Source organism: Cnephaeus nilssonii (genome assembly GCF_951640355.1).
Source record: "Cnephaeus nilssonii genome assembly, chromosome: 4".
NCBI lineage: Eukaryota > Metazoa > Chordata > Mammalia > Chiroptera > Vespertilionidae > Cnephaeus > Cnephaeus nilssonii.
This window is the reverse complement of record NC_137075.1, coordinates 16,571,347-16,585,959: the sequence shown is the minus strand read 5'-3', so window position 1 is coordinate 16,585,959 and position 14,613 is coordinate 16,571,347. Positions and strand designations below refer to the sequence as shown.

At 37.4% G+C, this 14,613-nt stretch overlaps 1 protein-coding gene across 4 annotated transcripts in view; it reads left to right on the top strand.

The window, feature by feature from the left end:
- UPF2 (UPF2 regulator of nonsense mediated mRNA decay) overlaps positions 1 to 14,613 on the top strand; it is a gene marked incomplete at its 3' end in the record, with an annotated part of 124,470 nt that overhangs the window by 28,563 nt on the left and 81,294 nt on the right. For 2 of the 4 annotated variants that reach the window (XM_079767591.1, XM_079767593.1), the window contains exons 6-7: positions 6,055 to 6,204; positions 8,323 to 8,426. In XM_079767591.1, the coding sequence (XP_079623717.1) occupies positions 6,055 to 6,204; positions 8,323 to 8,426 (254 nt within the window). Of the gene's footprint in view, positions 1 to 6,051; positions 6,205 to 8,322; positions 8,427 to 14,613 lie in introns of all 4 variants that reach the window. The other 2 variants (XM_079767590.1, XM_079767592.1) reach the window with 1 other exon arrangement.

The window sequence follows — 14,613 nt, the reverse complement described above, 5'->3', positions numbered from 1 at the left end:
TTTTATATATATAGATACGTCCGAAACATTTCATCACTCCAGTACCCATTAACCCTTTGCACTCGCTTGCTTTTTTCTCGATTCCTTTATTCTACTTGGGATTTAATTTTTTAAATACCCCAGATTTTACAAAGCGCGGCAGTAGAATAAAAAAACTGGAGTTTCTTTTCATACAAACTTATTTATTTGGATTTTTTTATATTTCAAATTATTGATACATTCAATAACCGTCACACTCGACATCCGAGTACAAAAGGTTAAGCAGTTTCTTCCCATTCCTCGCTTCCTCCAACCCCTGATATCTACCAATTTGCCTTTTGTGTCTATGAATTTATCTATTTTGAATATTTTATATAACTTATAACTTGGAATCGCACAATGTGTGTCCGCTTATGTCTATTTTCATTTAATATCATGTTTTGGGGGTATATCCACATTGTGCCTTTACAAGTACTCCATTTCTTTTTATGGCTGAATTATATTCCATTGTGTGTGTATACCACAATTTATCCATTCACCCATTGGTGGATTTTTTGCACTGTTTCCATAGTTTGGCTATTGTGAATAGTGCTGCTATGTATACATTCTTGTTTGAGTCACTGTTTTCAGTTTGTTCACTATATACCTAGGTATTGAATGGTGGTGTCATATGGTAATCTGTGTTTAACTTTCTTGAGGAACTGCCAAACTTTTCCACAGTGACTATTTTACATTTTTATAGCAACATACAAGGGTTCAAGTTTCTCTATATCTTCAACATTTGCTATTGTCCAGTTTTCTTTTTGATTATAGCCATTCTTATGAGTGTGAAGTGGTACTTCATTGTAGGTTTTTTTAAAAAATATATTTTATTGATTTTTTACAGAGAGGAAGGGAGAGGGACAGAGAGCTAGAAACATCGATGGGAGAGAAACATCGACCAGCTGCCTCCTGCACACCCCCTACCGGGGATGTGCCCGCAACCAATGTACATGCCCTTGACCGGAATCGAACCTGGGAACTTTCAGTCTGCAGACCGAAGCTCTATCCACTGAGCCAAACCGGTTTCGGCTTCATTGTAGTTTTGCTTACATTATTCTGATGATTAGTGATGTTGGACATCTTTTCATATGTGTGTTGGCCATTTGCATATCTTCTTTGTAGAAATGTCTATTTGCCTGTTTTTTAATTGGCGTGCCTTTTTAGTGTAAGAATTTTTTTTATATATTCTGAATACCAAACCCTAATCAGATACATAGCTTGCAAATATTTTTTCCCATTGTAAAGATTGTCTTTTTACTTTCTTTTTTTTTTTTTTTAATATATTTTATTGATTTTTTTTACAGAGAGGAAGAGAGAGGGATAGAGAGTTAGAAACATCGATGAGAGAGAAACATCGATCAGCTGCCTCTTGCACACCCCCTACTGGGGATGTGCCTGCAACCAAGGTACATGCCCTTGACCGGAATCGAACCTGGGACCCTTGAGTCCACAGGCCGACGCTCTGTCCACTGAGCCAAACCGGTTTCGGCTTTGCTTTACTTGATAATATTCTTTGATGCAGAAAAGTGGTTTTTATTTTAATGTATACTTAATTTTTTAGAGCAGTTTTTGCTTCACAGAAAAATTAAATGGAAAGTGCAGAGTTCTCATTTTCCCCCACCCCATACAGGCACAACATCCTCCACTGTCCCATATCAGCATATCATTACCAAAACACAAAGGTTTTTAACTTAAATTTTTAAAAAAAGGATTAGTTTTGTCCTTTGGTGCTTGTTAGGATTGCTAATTAGAAGAACAGTAAAACAATTTCTTTTATAACATTCTTCTTCACAATCTTAAGTTAAAATACATTGAATCCTAAAATTAGGCGTTTTTTTGAAAAAGATAGTGGGGTCGTCTTACAGTGAGAGAACCTTACAAGAGGCCCTTGTGGTACTTTGAAATATTAAAACCTCTTGATTGATCTCAAAGATAGTTTTATCTTAAGGTAATTACTTTATACTTTATGAAGAGTAGTATTGAAATATTTCAAGTATTTAAAAAAGTAAAAGGAATAGAATATTTAATAAAATACTCATTTTAGATACCTGTTATGTAGTTTGTCAGTTAAAATTTACAAAAAGATATTTCCACATATATACTGTTGAAGCCTCCCCCTACCTACTGTGAGGACTAGCTCCTACAATATTAGTCACCTCGATATTTCTTCTAGTTTTAAGAGTTTGAAAAAGTATGATTTCTGCTATGTCTGGGTTTTTCCCTATCATGCAAGTTTGACTTGAAGGGTTCTAATATTTATTTCTCTTTCAGGAAGTGAGTTCAGGGACTCAGTCTCTCTTGTGAGACCAGGTACTGAGTACCACAGTAGAGACAAATATGAGCATGGTATCTCTATACTTATAATCACACTAGAGGCCCAGTGCACGAAATTCGTGCATGATAGGGTCCCTAGCGGCTGCGGCCTTCCTTTGTTCTGTGCTGCCCCCTGGTGGTCAGTGCATGTCATAGTGAGTGATCGAACTCCTGGTCGGTTGAACTCCCAAGGGGACACTTTGTATATTTAGGCTTTTATATATATATAGATTGTTGGGACTCAAAGAATTATAATTTGAAGCAGATAGGAATAGGGCTGTAAAAAAAAGTACAAAGTACTGTGACAAGACAGTGGAGTCATTTCACATGGAGGTCAGATAAAACCCTATAGAAGAAATAGATGGGCCTTTGTGACAGACTTTGAAGCTTGACTTGGATTTCGATGAGATTTGGGGGTGGGCCCTTCTTTCCTAGATTAATATTGTGCATCTTTAGTATCTCTCTTTTGTATATTTTTCTGTTTCCTTGATTCATGTCAACCCTGGATAAACTTAGTCATCGACCATATTGGGTTCTGTATCCAAATTGTTGAGATCTTCTAAAGATTATAAATTAGATAGGTTGATAACTTGATAAATTTGTGATCACCAATCTCAACCAGGTTCTCAACACTGCATGGAAACTTGACAGCATATCTGTCTTCAACTCACTCTTTCCTGCTGCATAACACATTTTTATTCTTTCTCTAGTTTTCTGTTTCCTTCCTTAGCAAAAGATTATGCATGATACACTACATCGTAGAGAAGGTAGGAACTATCAGACAGTTCTCTGCTGATATTTATAAATCCACCTGCCTTATCTATAATAATAAAAGCATAATATGATAATTAGACCGGACGACCTTCTGGACGAAGTCAGGGCTGAGAGAGAAGCCTGGGTCCCGGGTGCCTGCTGGCGGCTGGAAGGAAGCCCGGGTTCCGGGTGCCTGCTGGAATCTGGAGGGAAGCCTGGGTCCTGGGTGCCGGAGGGAAGCTGGTTCCAGCAGCCAGGGGAAGGAAGACCTATTCTTGCACAAATTTTGTGCATCGGTCCTCTAGTTACTTAAATAATGTTTCTTCCTTGGGTGATATGGTGAACTTTTACATCTATCAAAGGCCAGTCCATTTTCTTTCTTTGAGTCTTGTCTCTCTGTTTCTCCTGAACCCTGTGTAATCCATTATCCCTTTTCTATGTCTTTAGTATCAATTTTTCTCACTTTCTCTCTCTGTCTCTACTGGATCCCGACCTTAGTATACAAACATTTTCTCATCTTTTAAAAACAAAACAAAACAGATAAAATCAAATAGTGAATACTTTGAAACCCCCTGGGCCTCTACTCTTCTTGTAGCTCTTTGAGTCCTCTTGAAAGAATTGGCTATACATGGAGTCTTCACTTTCTTACTTTCTTGTTCTCCAATTCATTCCAATCTGACTTAAACACCACCGCTACCCAAAGTTACCAATTATTTTTATGATGCTATATCTCTAGGGCAATTCCCAGTCTTTGTGTCATTTGATCTCAAGCCATTCAAGTTTACTGCTTTCTTTTTGGATCATTTCTTCCCTATGGCTTCTGTGATACTAAACCCTCCTGATTTTTCTTTGTACTTAACTTGGGCTTCCACTTTCATATATCTGTTAAATTCCAGTGTTTCTTAGGATCCAGTGGAAGAAGAGGGAATAGTCAGTTTAATAATCAAGTCTACTAATTTAATCTCTTTTTAAAAGATACATATTTTTATTGATTTCAGAGAGGAAGGGAGAGGGGGAGAAAGAGACAGAAACATCAATGATGAGAGAATCATTGATCGGCTACCTCCTGCAAGCTCCACATTGGGATTCAAGCCTGCAACCTGGGCATGTGCCCTTGACTGGAATCGAACCTGGGACCCTTCAGTCTGCAGGTTGACGCTCTATCCACTGAGCAAAATCGGCTAGGGCTAATTTAATCTCTTAAATGTACCTCAGATGTACTTTATATTTACTGCTACTATTCTAGTCTAAGCTACCATCATTTCTTATCCTCCTACCTGGCTGCCCTGTGTTTGCTCTTGCTCCCTCTATGCATTCTAAAACATGATTTTTACTCTTCTACCTAATACTTTTTAATGACTTTACATTTATTTGGAGTATAATGTAAACTTAACATTGTCTCGAGGACCCTGCATAGTTTGGTTAGAGTCTTCCTCTTGCCCGGATGGTGTGGCACATTGGTTGAGCATCGACCTGTGAACCAGGAGGTTACAGTTTGATTCGGGGTCAGGGCATATCAAACTGATCCCCAGTAAGGGCTGTGTGTAAGAGGAAGCCAATCAATGATTCTCACCATTGATGTTTTTATCTCTCTCCCTCTCCCTTCCCCTCTGAAATTAATAAAAACATATTAAAAAAAAAAGTCTTCCTCTCCAACTGTATCTGCTAATGCATTGCTCTTTTTTCTCCTTTTCAAAAAGTCTGTGCAACAGCCAGTCTTCTTGCTTCATGGCCTTATGCATTGTTCTACTTTCTGCTTGCAATCCTCTCCTCACTATACCCCACTTGACTCTCAAGTGCATATTGGTTTAATTTCCTCAGATAGACTGTGCATTTTTTGAGAACAAAGGTCAGATTTTAAGCTTTTTCTGAATGTTGAATAGTTTAGTATCATTCTGAATACATAGTGGCTAGTCAGCAAATGTTGGTTTTTGATAATCAGACATCAGGGAACACTAGAGAATGAGTATATGTGCCATATGGGCAGGGTTTTTGTCTTGGTGCTAAGAACACTAAGCATGTAGTAGGATTTTAAATTTTAGTTGAATGAAAGGAAGAGTGAATGAGAAGATATTAGTCTCCATTTAGAAGCAGCAAAACCAGTCTATACTAGAGTTTTGATTCTCTCAAATATGGTATGGTATTAAGTATCAGTAAAACATTTCTGCTTTCAGTGCAGAAATTATGTGATTGGAAGACTGTAAGAGAAGATGAGGCTGAGAAATGTAACAATTTCATTTATACTGTAACTTCATCACTCTTAAGCATAAATTCTTGAACACAGGATTTTTTGTTTTTTTATTTATGAAAATTTCAAAGTAAGTCTAATGTAGTAAACTGAGCAGTAATTGTCAACATTATGCCAATCTTGTTGATTAGGTTCAGTTTCTTTTTCTTTGTTATCCTCGCTATTCATTTAGTTTTTTAATAATTCCTGGACATTTTGTTTTGTTGCAATTTTTTTATTTCCCCTAACTCCTGACATCTAAATTATAAGGATATTTTCCTAATTGGTCTCTCTATATACTATTTTTTCCTGTCTTTCAATATTATCTTGTATATTGTTGGTAAGTTAATTTTCATATTACATCACATTTAAATGTTATTCTCATGACCCAGCAAAGGTTATACTGCATAAAAGAAAAAGTCTGAACTCATCTTAGAGTTTGAGACCCTCCTTAACCTGAGTCTACTTTATCTAATCAACTTTATTTCCCCCTCATCTTTACCAGAAATCCTCATATGTGTATGTCTCCATCCATCCATTTAGAAGTTATGGTCTTGCTTCTTAGTGAGCATATGTGTTTTATAAAATATGAATATATTAAATTTATACTCAAATGTTGCCAGGTATATATGTAGATTCTAAGACAAATAATGGAAATTTTGTGAATTTTTATCTTTTTTTGAAGCAGAATTTCAATATGACTTTTAATTCAGAGACTGTGATTCTTTGTCTTTAAGCAGAGGCAAAAGAACCTAAAGATAATAAGGAGGTATCAAATCCTGATGATTTAGAACTTGAGTTGGAGAATCTAGAAATTAATGATGACACTTTGGAGTTAGAGGGTGCAGATGAAGCTGAAGATCTGACAAAGAAACTTCTTGATGAGCAAGGTAAGCATTATTTTGCAAAATTTTTAATTAGTTTTTCTACCCAAAGCTCTAGCCTAAGAATGTGGATCTTTACTCATTTTTCCTGTTTTCCTTTTGTTTCCAAGCTATCATTGCTTCAGAATTTGACTTAGATCTGAAACATTGTATGTTCCAGTTTGTATGACTGTAAGCTTTAATGATCATTTAAATTCTATCTTAATAGATATTTCTTATGCTTCTCTACTTCCTAGCATTATTCTGAATTTATTTTAATTCTATAATATAATCTTTACAATCCTATATAATAAAAGGCTAATATGCAAATCGACCGAACTGTGAAATGATTGTTTGCTATGACACTCACTCACCACTAGGGGGCAGATGCTCAACACAGGAGCTGCCTCCTGGTGGTCAGTGCGCTCCCACAGGGGGAGTGCTGCTCAGTCAGAAGCTGCTCATGGCTGGCAAGTGCAGCAGCGGTGGTGGGAGCCTCTCCCGCCTCCACAGCAGCACTAAGGATGTCTGACTGCTAGCTTAGGCCAGCTCCCTGCAGGGAGTGGGCTTAAGCCGTCAGTTAGACATCCCCCAAGGGCTCCCAGACGGTGAGTGGGCGCAGGCCGGGCTGAGGGACCCCCCCCTCCAGTGCATGAATTTCATGCACCAGGCCTCTAGTCTTAATATAAATGTATCTGAGAGTTATTCAAAATGGTTGAGAGATAGCCCTGGCCGGTGTGGATCAGTGGGTTGGGTGTCGTCTCATGCACTGAAATGTTGCTGGTTTGATTCCCAGCCAGGGCACCAAAAAAATAAAATAAATAAAATAAAATAGTTGAGAGATAAAAGACAACTAGTAGATCAGTTCATCTGTGATCATTTTATCTGTATTTATAATTGAGTAATGTTTTATATTCAATAATAAAAAAATATTGTTTTATTATTTAGGATTCTTTATTTAGAAGGTTATCTTCTGTCATATTACTTTTCTCTCTATTGGCTTCATTGTTTACTGCTGCAGATTTTCTTTCCCGGTGTCATGAATAGAGGGTGGGTGCCTCATGCTCAAATCATACCAGCTAGTGACATAAAGGGAAAGAGATTTTCTCCACTGTCTGTATAAGTGTCATGGAAGGACTTAGCTGGTGACCCAGGGGAAATGGAGGTGTCCTGTGATCTGGCAGCACCTTTCTCCATCAGAATCCCATGGACTTTCTTCAAAAGGCAGCAATGAGAGTGCTGTTAATTGAAGACTCGCAGGAAGGGATGCTTGGTAGATAAAAGTAACAGATTTACCATAAAACTATATGCAATTTATGATTAATACTTTGTGTCTAATGCAAAAGTTTGTCAGTTTATCCTATCTAATAAAAGAGTAATATACAGATTGATCTCACTGTAACACACAATATAGCTGCCCCTACCTATGTGGTCAAAGATCCTGCCCCCATGTGGACACAAGATGGCCACTACAAGATGGCCAGCAGGAGAGGGCAGTTGGGAGGCACCCAGCCTGCAAGGGAGGGCAGTTGTGAGGGACCAGGCCTGCAAGGGAGGGCAGTTGAGAGGGACCAGGCTTGCAAGGGAGGGCAGTTGGAGGTGATCAACCCTGCAGGAGAGGGCAGTTAGGGGTGACCAGGCTGGCAGAGGAGGGAAGTTGGGGGCAAACAGGCTGGCAGGGGAGCAGTTAAGCATCAACCAGGCTGGCAGCGGAGTGGTTAGGGGGTGATCAGGCTGGCAGGCAGAAGCGGTTAGGGGCAATCAGGAAGGCAGGCAGGCAAGCAGTTGGGAGCCAGCAGTCCTGGATTGTGAGAGGGATGTCCGACTGCCCGGTGGGATCGGGCCTAAACGGGCAGTCGGACATCCCTCCAGGAGTCCCAGATTGGAGAGGGTACAGGCTGGGCTGAGGGACAACCCGCCGCCGTACACGAATTTCGTGCACTGGGCTTCTAGTTGTTGATATATGAAAGGATGTAGTGACTTGGGGTTGTGATTCTAGAGATACTCAAACTTTCTAGGGCCAAATCTCAAAAAATGCTTCATTTTTTTCATTGGTAAGAAAAGTGCTCTAGATTATCTATTTCCCAAATAACTAATAATTGCATATTTTTATTCTTATATTGCTTCTGTATTTTTTAAACCTAGAACAAGAGGATGAAGAAACCAGCACTGGATCTCATCTGAAGCTCATAGTAGATGCTTTTCTACAGCAATTGCCCAACTGTGTGAACCGAGATCTGATAGACAAGGTATGATTGTCTCAGTATAACTTTACTGAAGCATATACACCATGTAGGATAACTCTAATTAATAATCTCTGCAGTTTTTGGACTATTTTAGCTATAGAATGAACCATTTCTTCAAATGGGATCTTTTTTTCTTTTTTTTAATGTATTTTATTGATTTTTTACAGAAAGGAAGGGAGAAGGAGGGGGATAAAGAGTCAGAAACATCGATGAGAGAGAAACATCGATTCAGCTGCCTCCTGCACACTCCCTACTGGTGATGTGCCTGCAACCAAGGTACATGCCCTTGACCGGAATTGAACCTGGGACCATTCAGTCCTCAGGCCGACGCTCTATCCACTGAGCCAAACCAGTCAGGGCTCAAATGGGATCTTATATTGGTATCGAAAATAAACACATAAATTTGGAGCCAATCTGTAGATGTTCAGTTTGGAAGTGGAACTGTCCCTAAAATCCTGTTTGCTTGACACCTCATCACATAGGGACCCACAGTTTGGAAAGTAGAACAGAAACTTTTAAAAGCTCTGTAGAGTACTGCTGTCTTCCTAGGCACTTAATGGGGGTCTATAAGGTCAAAACTCTTTTCATACTAATATTAAGTTTTTTTTTTTTCCTTTTTCACTGTTTTCAATATTTACAAAAATGATTATGGATAAAGCCGCTGACATTTTTACACAAATCAAAATGAAGTGATAGTAAGCTGTACTCGTAGCCCTTGTAGTCTTATCTGCCATGCATTTGAATTTTTTAAAAAATGTCACTTTCACTTAAGAATCTCCTTGATGAATCCATACAAATTAGTGCTTTTATTTCATTTCAACTTTTGAGTACCTGTCCTTTTAATCTGACAAAATGGGAGGACAGGTAAAGCACTTCTGCTTTCTTAAAGTTGTCTGGGAAAAACAACTGTGTTTGAGTTGCAAGCTGAACTAATTTTTTTTTTCATAGAATACCATTTTTACTTCAAAGAACTGATGGAAGAACTGTGATTATTTTTTCCATCTTGGGTGTTTAGCCGACATTTTTCTTTTTTTTTCTCTTGTTTTTTTTAAAGATTATGATAAGATTCTGTTTGTAATCACGATGACCATTAAAATAATCTTGTATTCCACTCCAAAAATTTCTGAAAGGATTGGAATAGATGTCAAAGTCACTCATTGTCTATAGTTAATGATGTTTAGAATTGGATATGTTATTTGAAACAGACTAAAACAGAATGGGTAGATCAGTAAAATTTTATTGATACCAAGAAAACAATATAACTCGTAAGTTATCTAATGATAAGTAATGTAATCATCTAATTCAAAGTGGATTGTAGTCCATCAATTTATAAGCTTTTCTTAGTTTAATTTCCCAATCTATTTTGTTAAAATACTCAGAATGGCCCTAACCAGTTTGGCTCAGTGGATAGAGCGTTGGCCTGAGGACTGAAAGGTACAAGTTCGATTCTAGTCAAGGGCATGTACCTGGGTTGCAGGTTCCTTCCTGGCCGGTGCCCTGGTTGGGGCACATGTAGGAGGCAACCAGTCGATGTGTTTCTATCACATTGATATTCCTCTCTGTCTTTCCCTCTCTCTAAAAATCAATGGGAAAATATCCTTCAGTAAGGATTAAAAAAAACAAAACTCAGAATAGCTGACAATTTTCTAACATGAACAAGATGAATCTTACACTTCAAGTAAAACAACTAAAAGTATTTATTGCCAACGAATACATTTGAGTTGTCAACAAAAATTAGAATTTTGGAAAACTTAAGTCCACTACCATAAACTTGACAGCTTCCCAGTTGTTTTCTGAGGAGACTTTATCCATGAGATTTTTCTGATAGGTATGGTGGTGATATTAAATAATGTAATTTAAAAATAGCATGTATGTATTTGGAAGACCAGCATAACTCAGTGAACCATTGTTCTGAGTGATCAGTGCACAGTGCTAACCAAGTCTTGCTTGGTTGTTAAAGATCCACTCCCAGTGCAAGGTAGATTTTAATCCAACAGCATGGAAATTTGATAAGATTTCAGATTCCACATTTCTCCTAACCCTTAGGAACCTACCACTTATCAAAGAATATTTATAAATCCCGAAAAGGATATTAAAATTCACCTCTTTTCCCAGCTATTTATATGTGTAAAGTTGGGTTTTCTTCATATAGTTCAGCTAAACACATCACAACAGATTGCATGCATAATAGATAATCAGACTTGTTATCTTCTAAAAGAGTGCCACTCATCTGTCCCTAAGTTTTTATTTTATTTTTATTTTAGTTGTTTTTAAATATGTCTTTTATTGACTTGAGAGACAGAGGAAGGGAGAGGGAGAGAGAGAAACATTGATGTTAGAGAGAAACATTCATCTGGTGCCTCCTGAACGAACCCTGACCAGCGATCGAGCCCACCACCTGGGTATGTGCTTTGATGGGGAATTGAACTGGAGACCTTTTGGTACGCAGGATGGTGCCTAACCAACAACTGAGCCACACTGGGCAGGGCAACATTTTTTTTTTTTTTTTTAAATATAGTTATTTCCAAAAACTGTTAACACTTAATAGGTTTATTGGATTTTTAAGTGAATTGGTAAGTTTAAAGTTTCTCAGTTTTAATTTCTAACAGTAAATGCCAATAAATATAAGCCACATAAATGAAGTTCTCTCAGGTCCTGAATAATTTTTTTTTGTTGTTGTTAATCCTTACCCGAGGATATTTTTTCCATTGATTTTTAGAGAGAGTAGGGTTGGGGATGTGGGGGAGAAGAGAGAGAAACATAGATTTTAGACACATTGATTGGTTGTCTCTCACACACACCCCAACTGGGGCTGGGGATTGAACTTGCAATCCACGTATGTGCCCTTGACCAGGAGGAATTGAACCTGCGACCCTTTGGTGCGAGGGCTGACATTCTAACCACTTAGAAACACTGGCCACCTTGGGTTTTTAATAATTTTTAAGTGCATAAAAGGCTCTTGAGACCCAAAGCTTGGAAATTGTTGCTTTAGGCCGTGTTTTTGTCAAAGTGTAATGTAATCTTTTATCTTTTTTCCCCCCTCATAGCGTTTTGAGGGTCCCCTGTAGAGAACTACAGAAGTTAGGTTATTTTTTACTTTTGGTTTCTGCATCTCTTCTTCAGATAATTTAGATGTATTTCAGTAACTATTTATATAATCAAACAGGCTTTAAACTCTAAATTGCCTTACTTTTTGCATTGATTAGATCAATGTTTTCAAAACTGTAATTACAGATTTATTTCAGTTTTAGGTAGTCTAGCCCAACTGAATGGCTCAGCTGATTGTACACCACTAAGGTTGTGTGTTTGATCCCCAGTTAGGGTGGGTACGGGAGGCAACCAATCAGTGTTTCTCTTGCACATCGATATTTCTCTTTGACCCTATATCTTTCTCTAAACAATCAATAAAAATATCCTCAGGTGAGGATTAAAAAAAAAGAAGCCTTTTTTTTTTCTTTCTTTTATAGAGTATATCAGAAACCACCTCTTAAACAATTGTTTATTTTTCTAAGTTTGGAATATGACTAAATCTTTTCCCTGCTAAATTTTAATTTATTTATTGCATATAAATAGAGGATGAAAGAGAAATACCTTGATACTCCTGCTCCACCTCCCAAAGTCCATTTTGAGTACCATAATGAAAGCTGAAGGTGGGAAAGATGTCATCAGTTTTGTATGTTATAGCAATATTGTTATGAATCTTTATTGGAAAGTATCCGTATTAAGTGCTGTGGCCAATAATAGCCATATATTAAATTCTAAGTTAGCTTTCTGAGGGTCAAGTGAAAAATAGGGAGCCCCTCTTCCCTGTTGGATTGGACTCTGGTGGATTCTTCTGGGAGTCAGCTTTCTCATGACAGGAATTTCTTCCATATATGTTGTCAAAGGTCCAAATGGCTTAAGAGGGAAAAGTATTTGGGAAATAGGTAGAAACATCTAAGAATTTTTTGAACTCCATAATTAAGGTAAACTATATAACCCAAAATGAAGATTTCTTTTAGGTCACTTGGTAATGCTTATTTCTGCATGCATTTGATGATCAGAAGGATTTATTTTTACTTCATAAAAAAAAAAAAATAGGTGTTGAACTTTCATTTACCTAAAACATTTTGAAACAAGTTTTTGAAAAACTTTTTACTGAGTTGTCAAGCAGCAGTTGTAACCAAGGCATCTCTTTTGCTTTCATTTCTCCCCATAGGGCAGAACCAGTTAAATAAATCTAAGAGTTAATATACATGTGAAGCTTTTTTTTTCTTCTTTTTAAATTTCTTCAGGTTTATTAATTCTGGCAGTTTTCTCACTCCTGTAGTCGTTTACCTGACACATTTATTGAATACCTATTGTGTGTACCAGGCATTGATACACTTTACGAACTTTTAATCTGTGGAGAGTTTTGAACATTATACTGGTTTTCTGTTTTTTGTTTGTTTTTCATCTAACTGGCCTTTCATTATTATGGTAGAGAAGTGTTTATTGACTAATCTATTTTTATAAAATTTAGAGTACATATATATTTAAAAGATAATGTCTAAAATAGTTATTGAAGTACTTTTTATGTTTCCTAATTATGTTGAAACCTAGGCCATTATTAGTCATTAAAATTTTTTTAAAATATACTTTTCAAAGATGTTGATATGCAAGTTGTTTTTTCTTTTTTCTTTTGGTGTGTGTGTGTGTGTGTGTGTGTGTGTGTGTGTGTGTGAAGTTTTCTAGTTTTCTGAGTACATGACCTTTGGGATTTTCATTAGTAGATTCAGAATTTTTAATTTGAGTGAATTGCTTGAATTTTCAGTTTTTCTTTGTTATTCTCATTAACTATAATCTTTAATGTTATAAAATGTAAACTTCAATGACATTTATTACATTTCCTTTATAAGCAGAAGAAAAAATTAAATAGATTTTGCTCTCTTGACTAATATTGATCTAAAGTTTTAGTCTTGGTGGATATTTTCAATGTGAGCTAGTTTCCTAAGTTTAAACATTATCAATTTCAGTTATGCTATTTATTTCATCAAAAGTTTTAACCAAATGGGAGGTGTTTTATTATATTATCATCTACAGTAAAGAATAGAAATCCAGTGCAGCTACAGGAGGGTGTCAGGGAGCTACTGGCTACTAGTGGGCGGTGGAGAGGTACAGGAGGTGGCAGGGCAGCAAGCTATGCGGCGGGGTGTGGGGTGTGGGGGGAGCTACAGGAGGGTGGGTCAGCAGGCAGAGAGCTACTGGAGGGCAGTAGCGAGCTACAGGCCAGCTACTGGCGCATGGATTCGTGCGCCGGGCTACTAGTATGTATGTAAGTTCTTTGATTGATCTTTTCTTCCCGCCCGCCCCGCCCCCCCTTCCCCTTCGACTTCCCCTAGATTCTTTTTTAAAAATATATATATTTTATTGATTTTTTTACAGAGAGGAAGGGAGAGGGAGAGAGAGTTAGAAACACAGATGAGAGAGAAACATTGATCAGTTAGCTCCTGCACGCCCCCTACTGGGGATGTACCCGAAACCAAGGTACATGCCCTTGACCTGGAATCGAACCCGGGACCCTTCAGTCCTCAGGCCAACGCTCTATCCACTGAGCCACACTGGTTAGGGCTCCCCTAGATTCTTTAGTCTGTTCCATGTTTCTGTCTCTGAATTTAATTTGTTCTTTTACACAAATATTAGATGTTAGACATGTTGATGAAATATTGAACGTATTTTTGTTATTAAAATATAGAACAATACTAAATAACAGGTGTGGGTATTTATTATAGTCCTGTGATATGGTTTGTTTAATTAAGTTACTAAATCTGATTGCTGACCCTGAACCTTTCAGTCATTGTTGAGGCACTTACTCTTACATGTTCCTTGGAATAATCTATGCCAGTGATCGGCAAACTGCGGCTCGCGAGCCACATGCTGCTCTTTGGCCCCTTGAGTTTTTAGCAAAGGCCAGCTTAGGAGTACCCTAATTAAGTTAATAACAATGTACCTACCTATATAGTTTAAGTTTAAAAAATTTGGCTCTCAAAAGAAATTTCAATCGTTGTACTGTTGATATTTGGCTCTGTTGAGTTTGTTGACGACTGATCTATGCCTATCTCTCTTACCTACTTTATCTTTATTCCTTTTTGATTATCTGGTTTAGTATTAGTAATTTATTTGGCTCCTGGTAACTGTTCTTGCAGAAAGCTTCTGATATCAACATTGATTT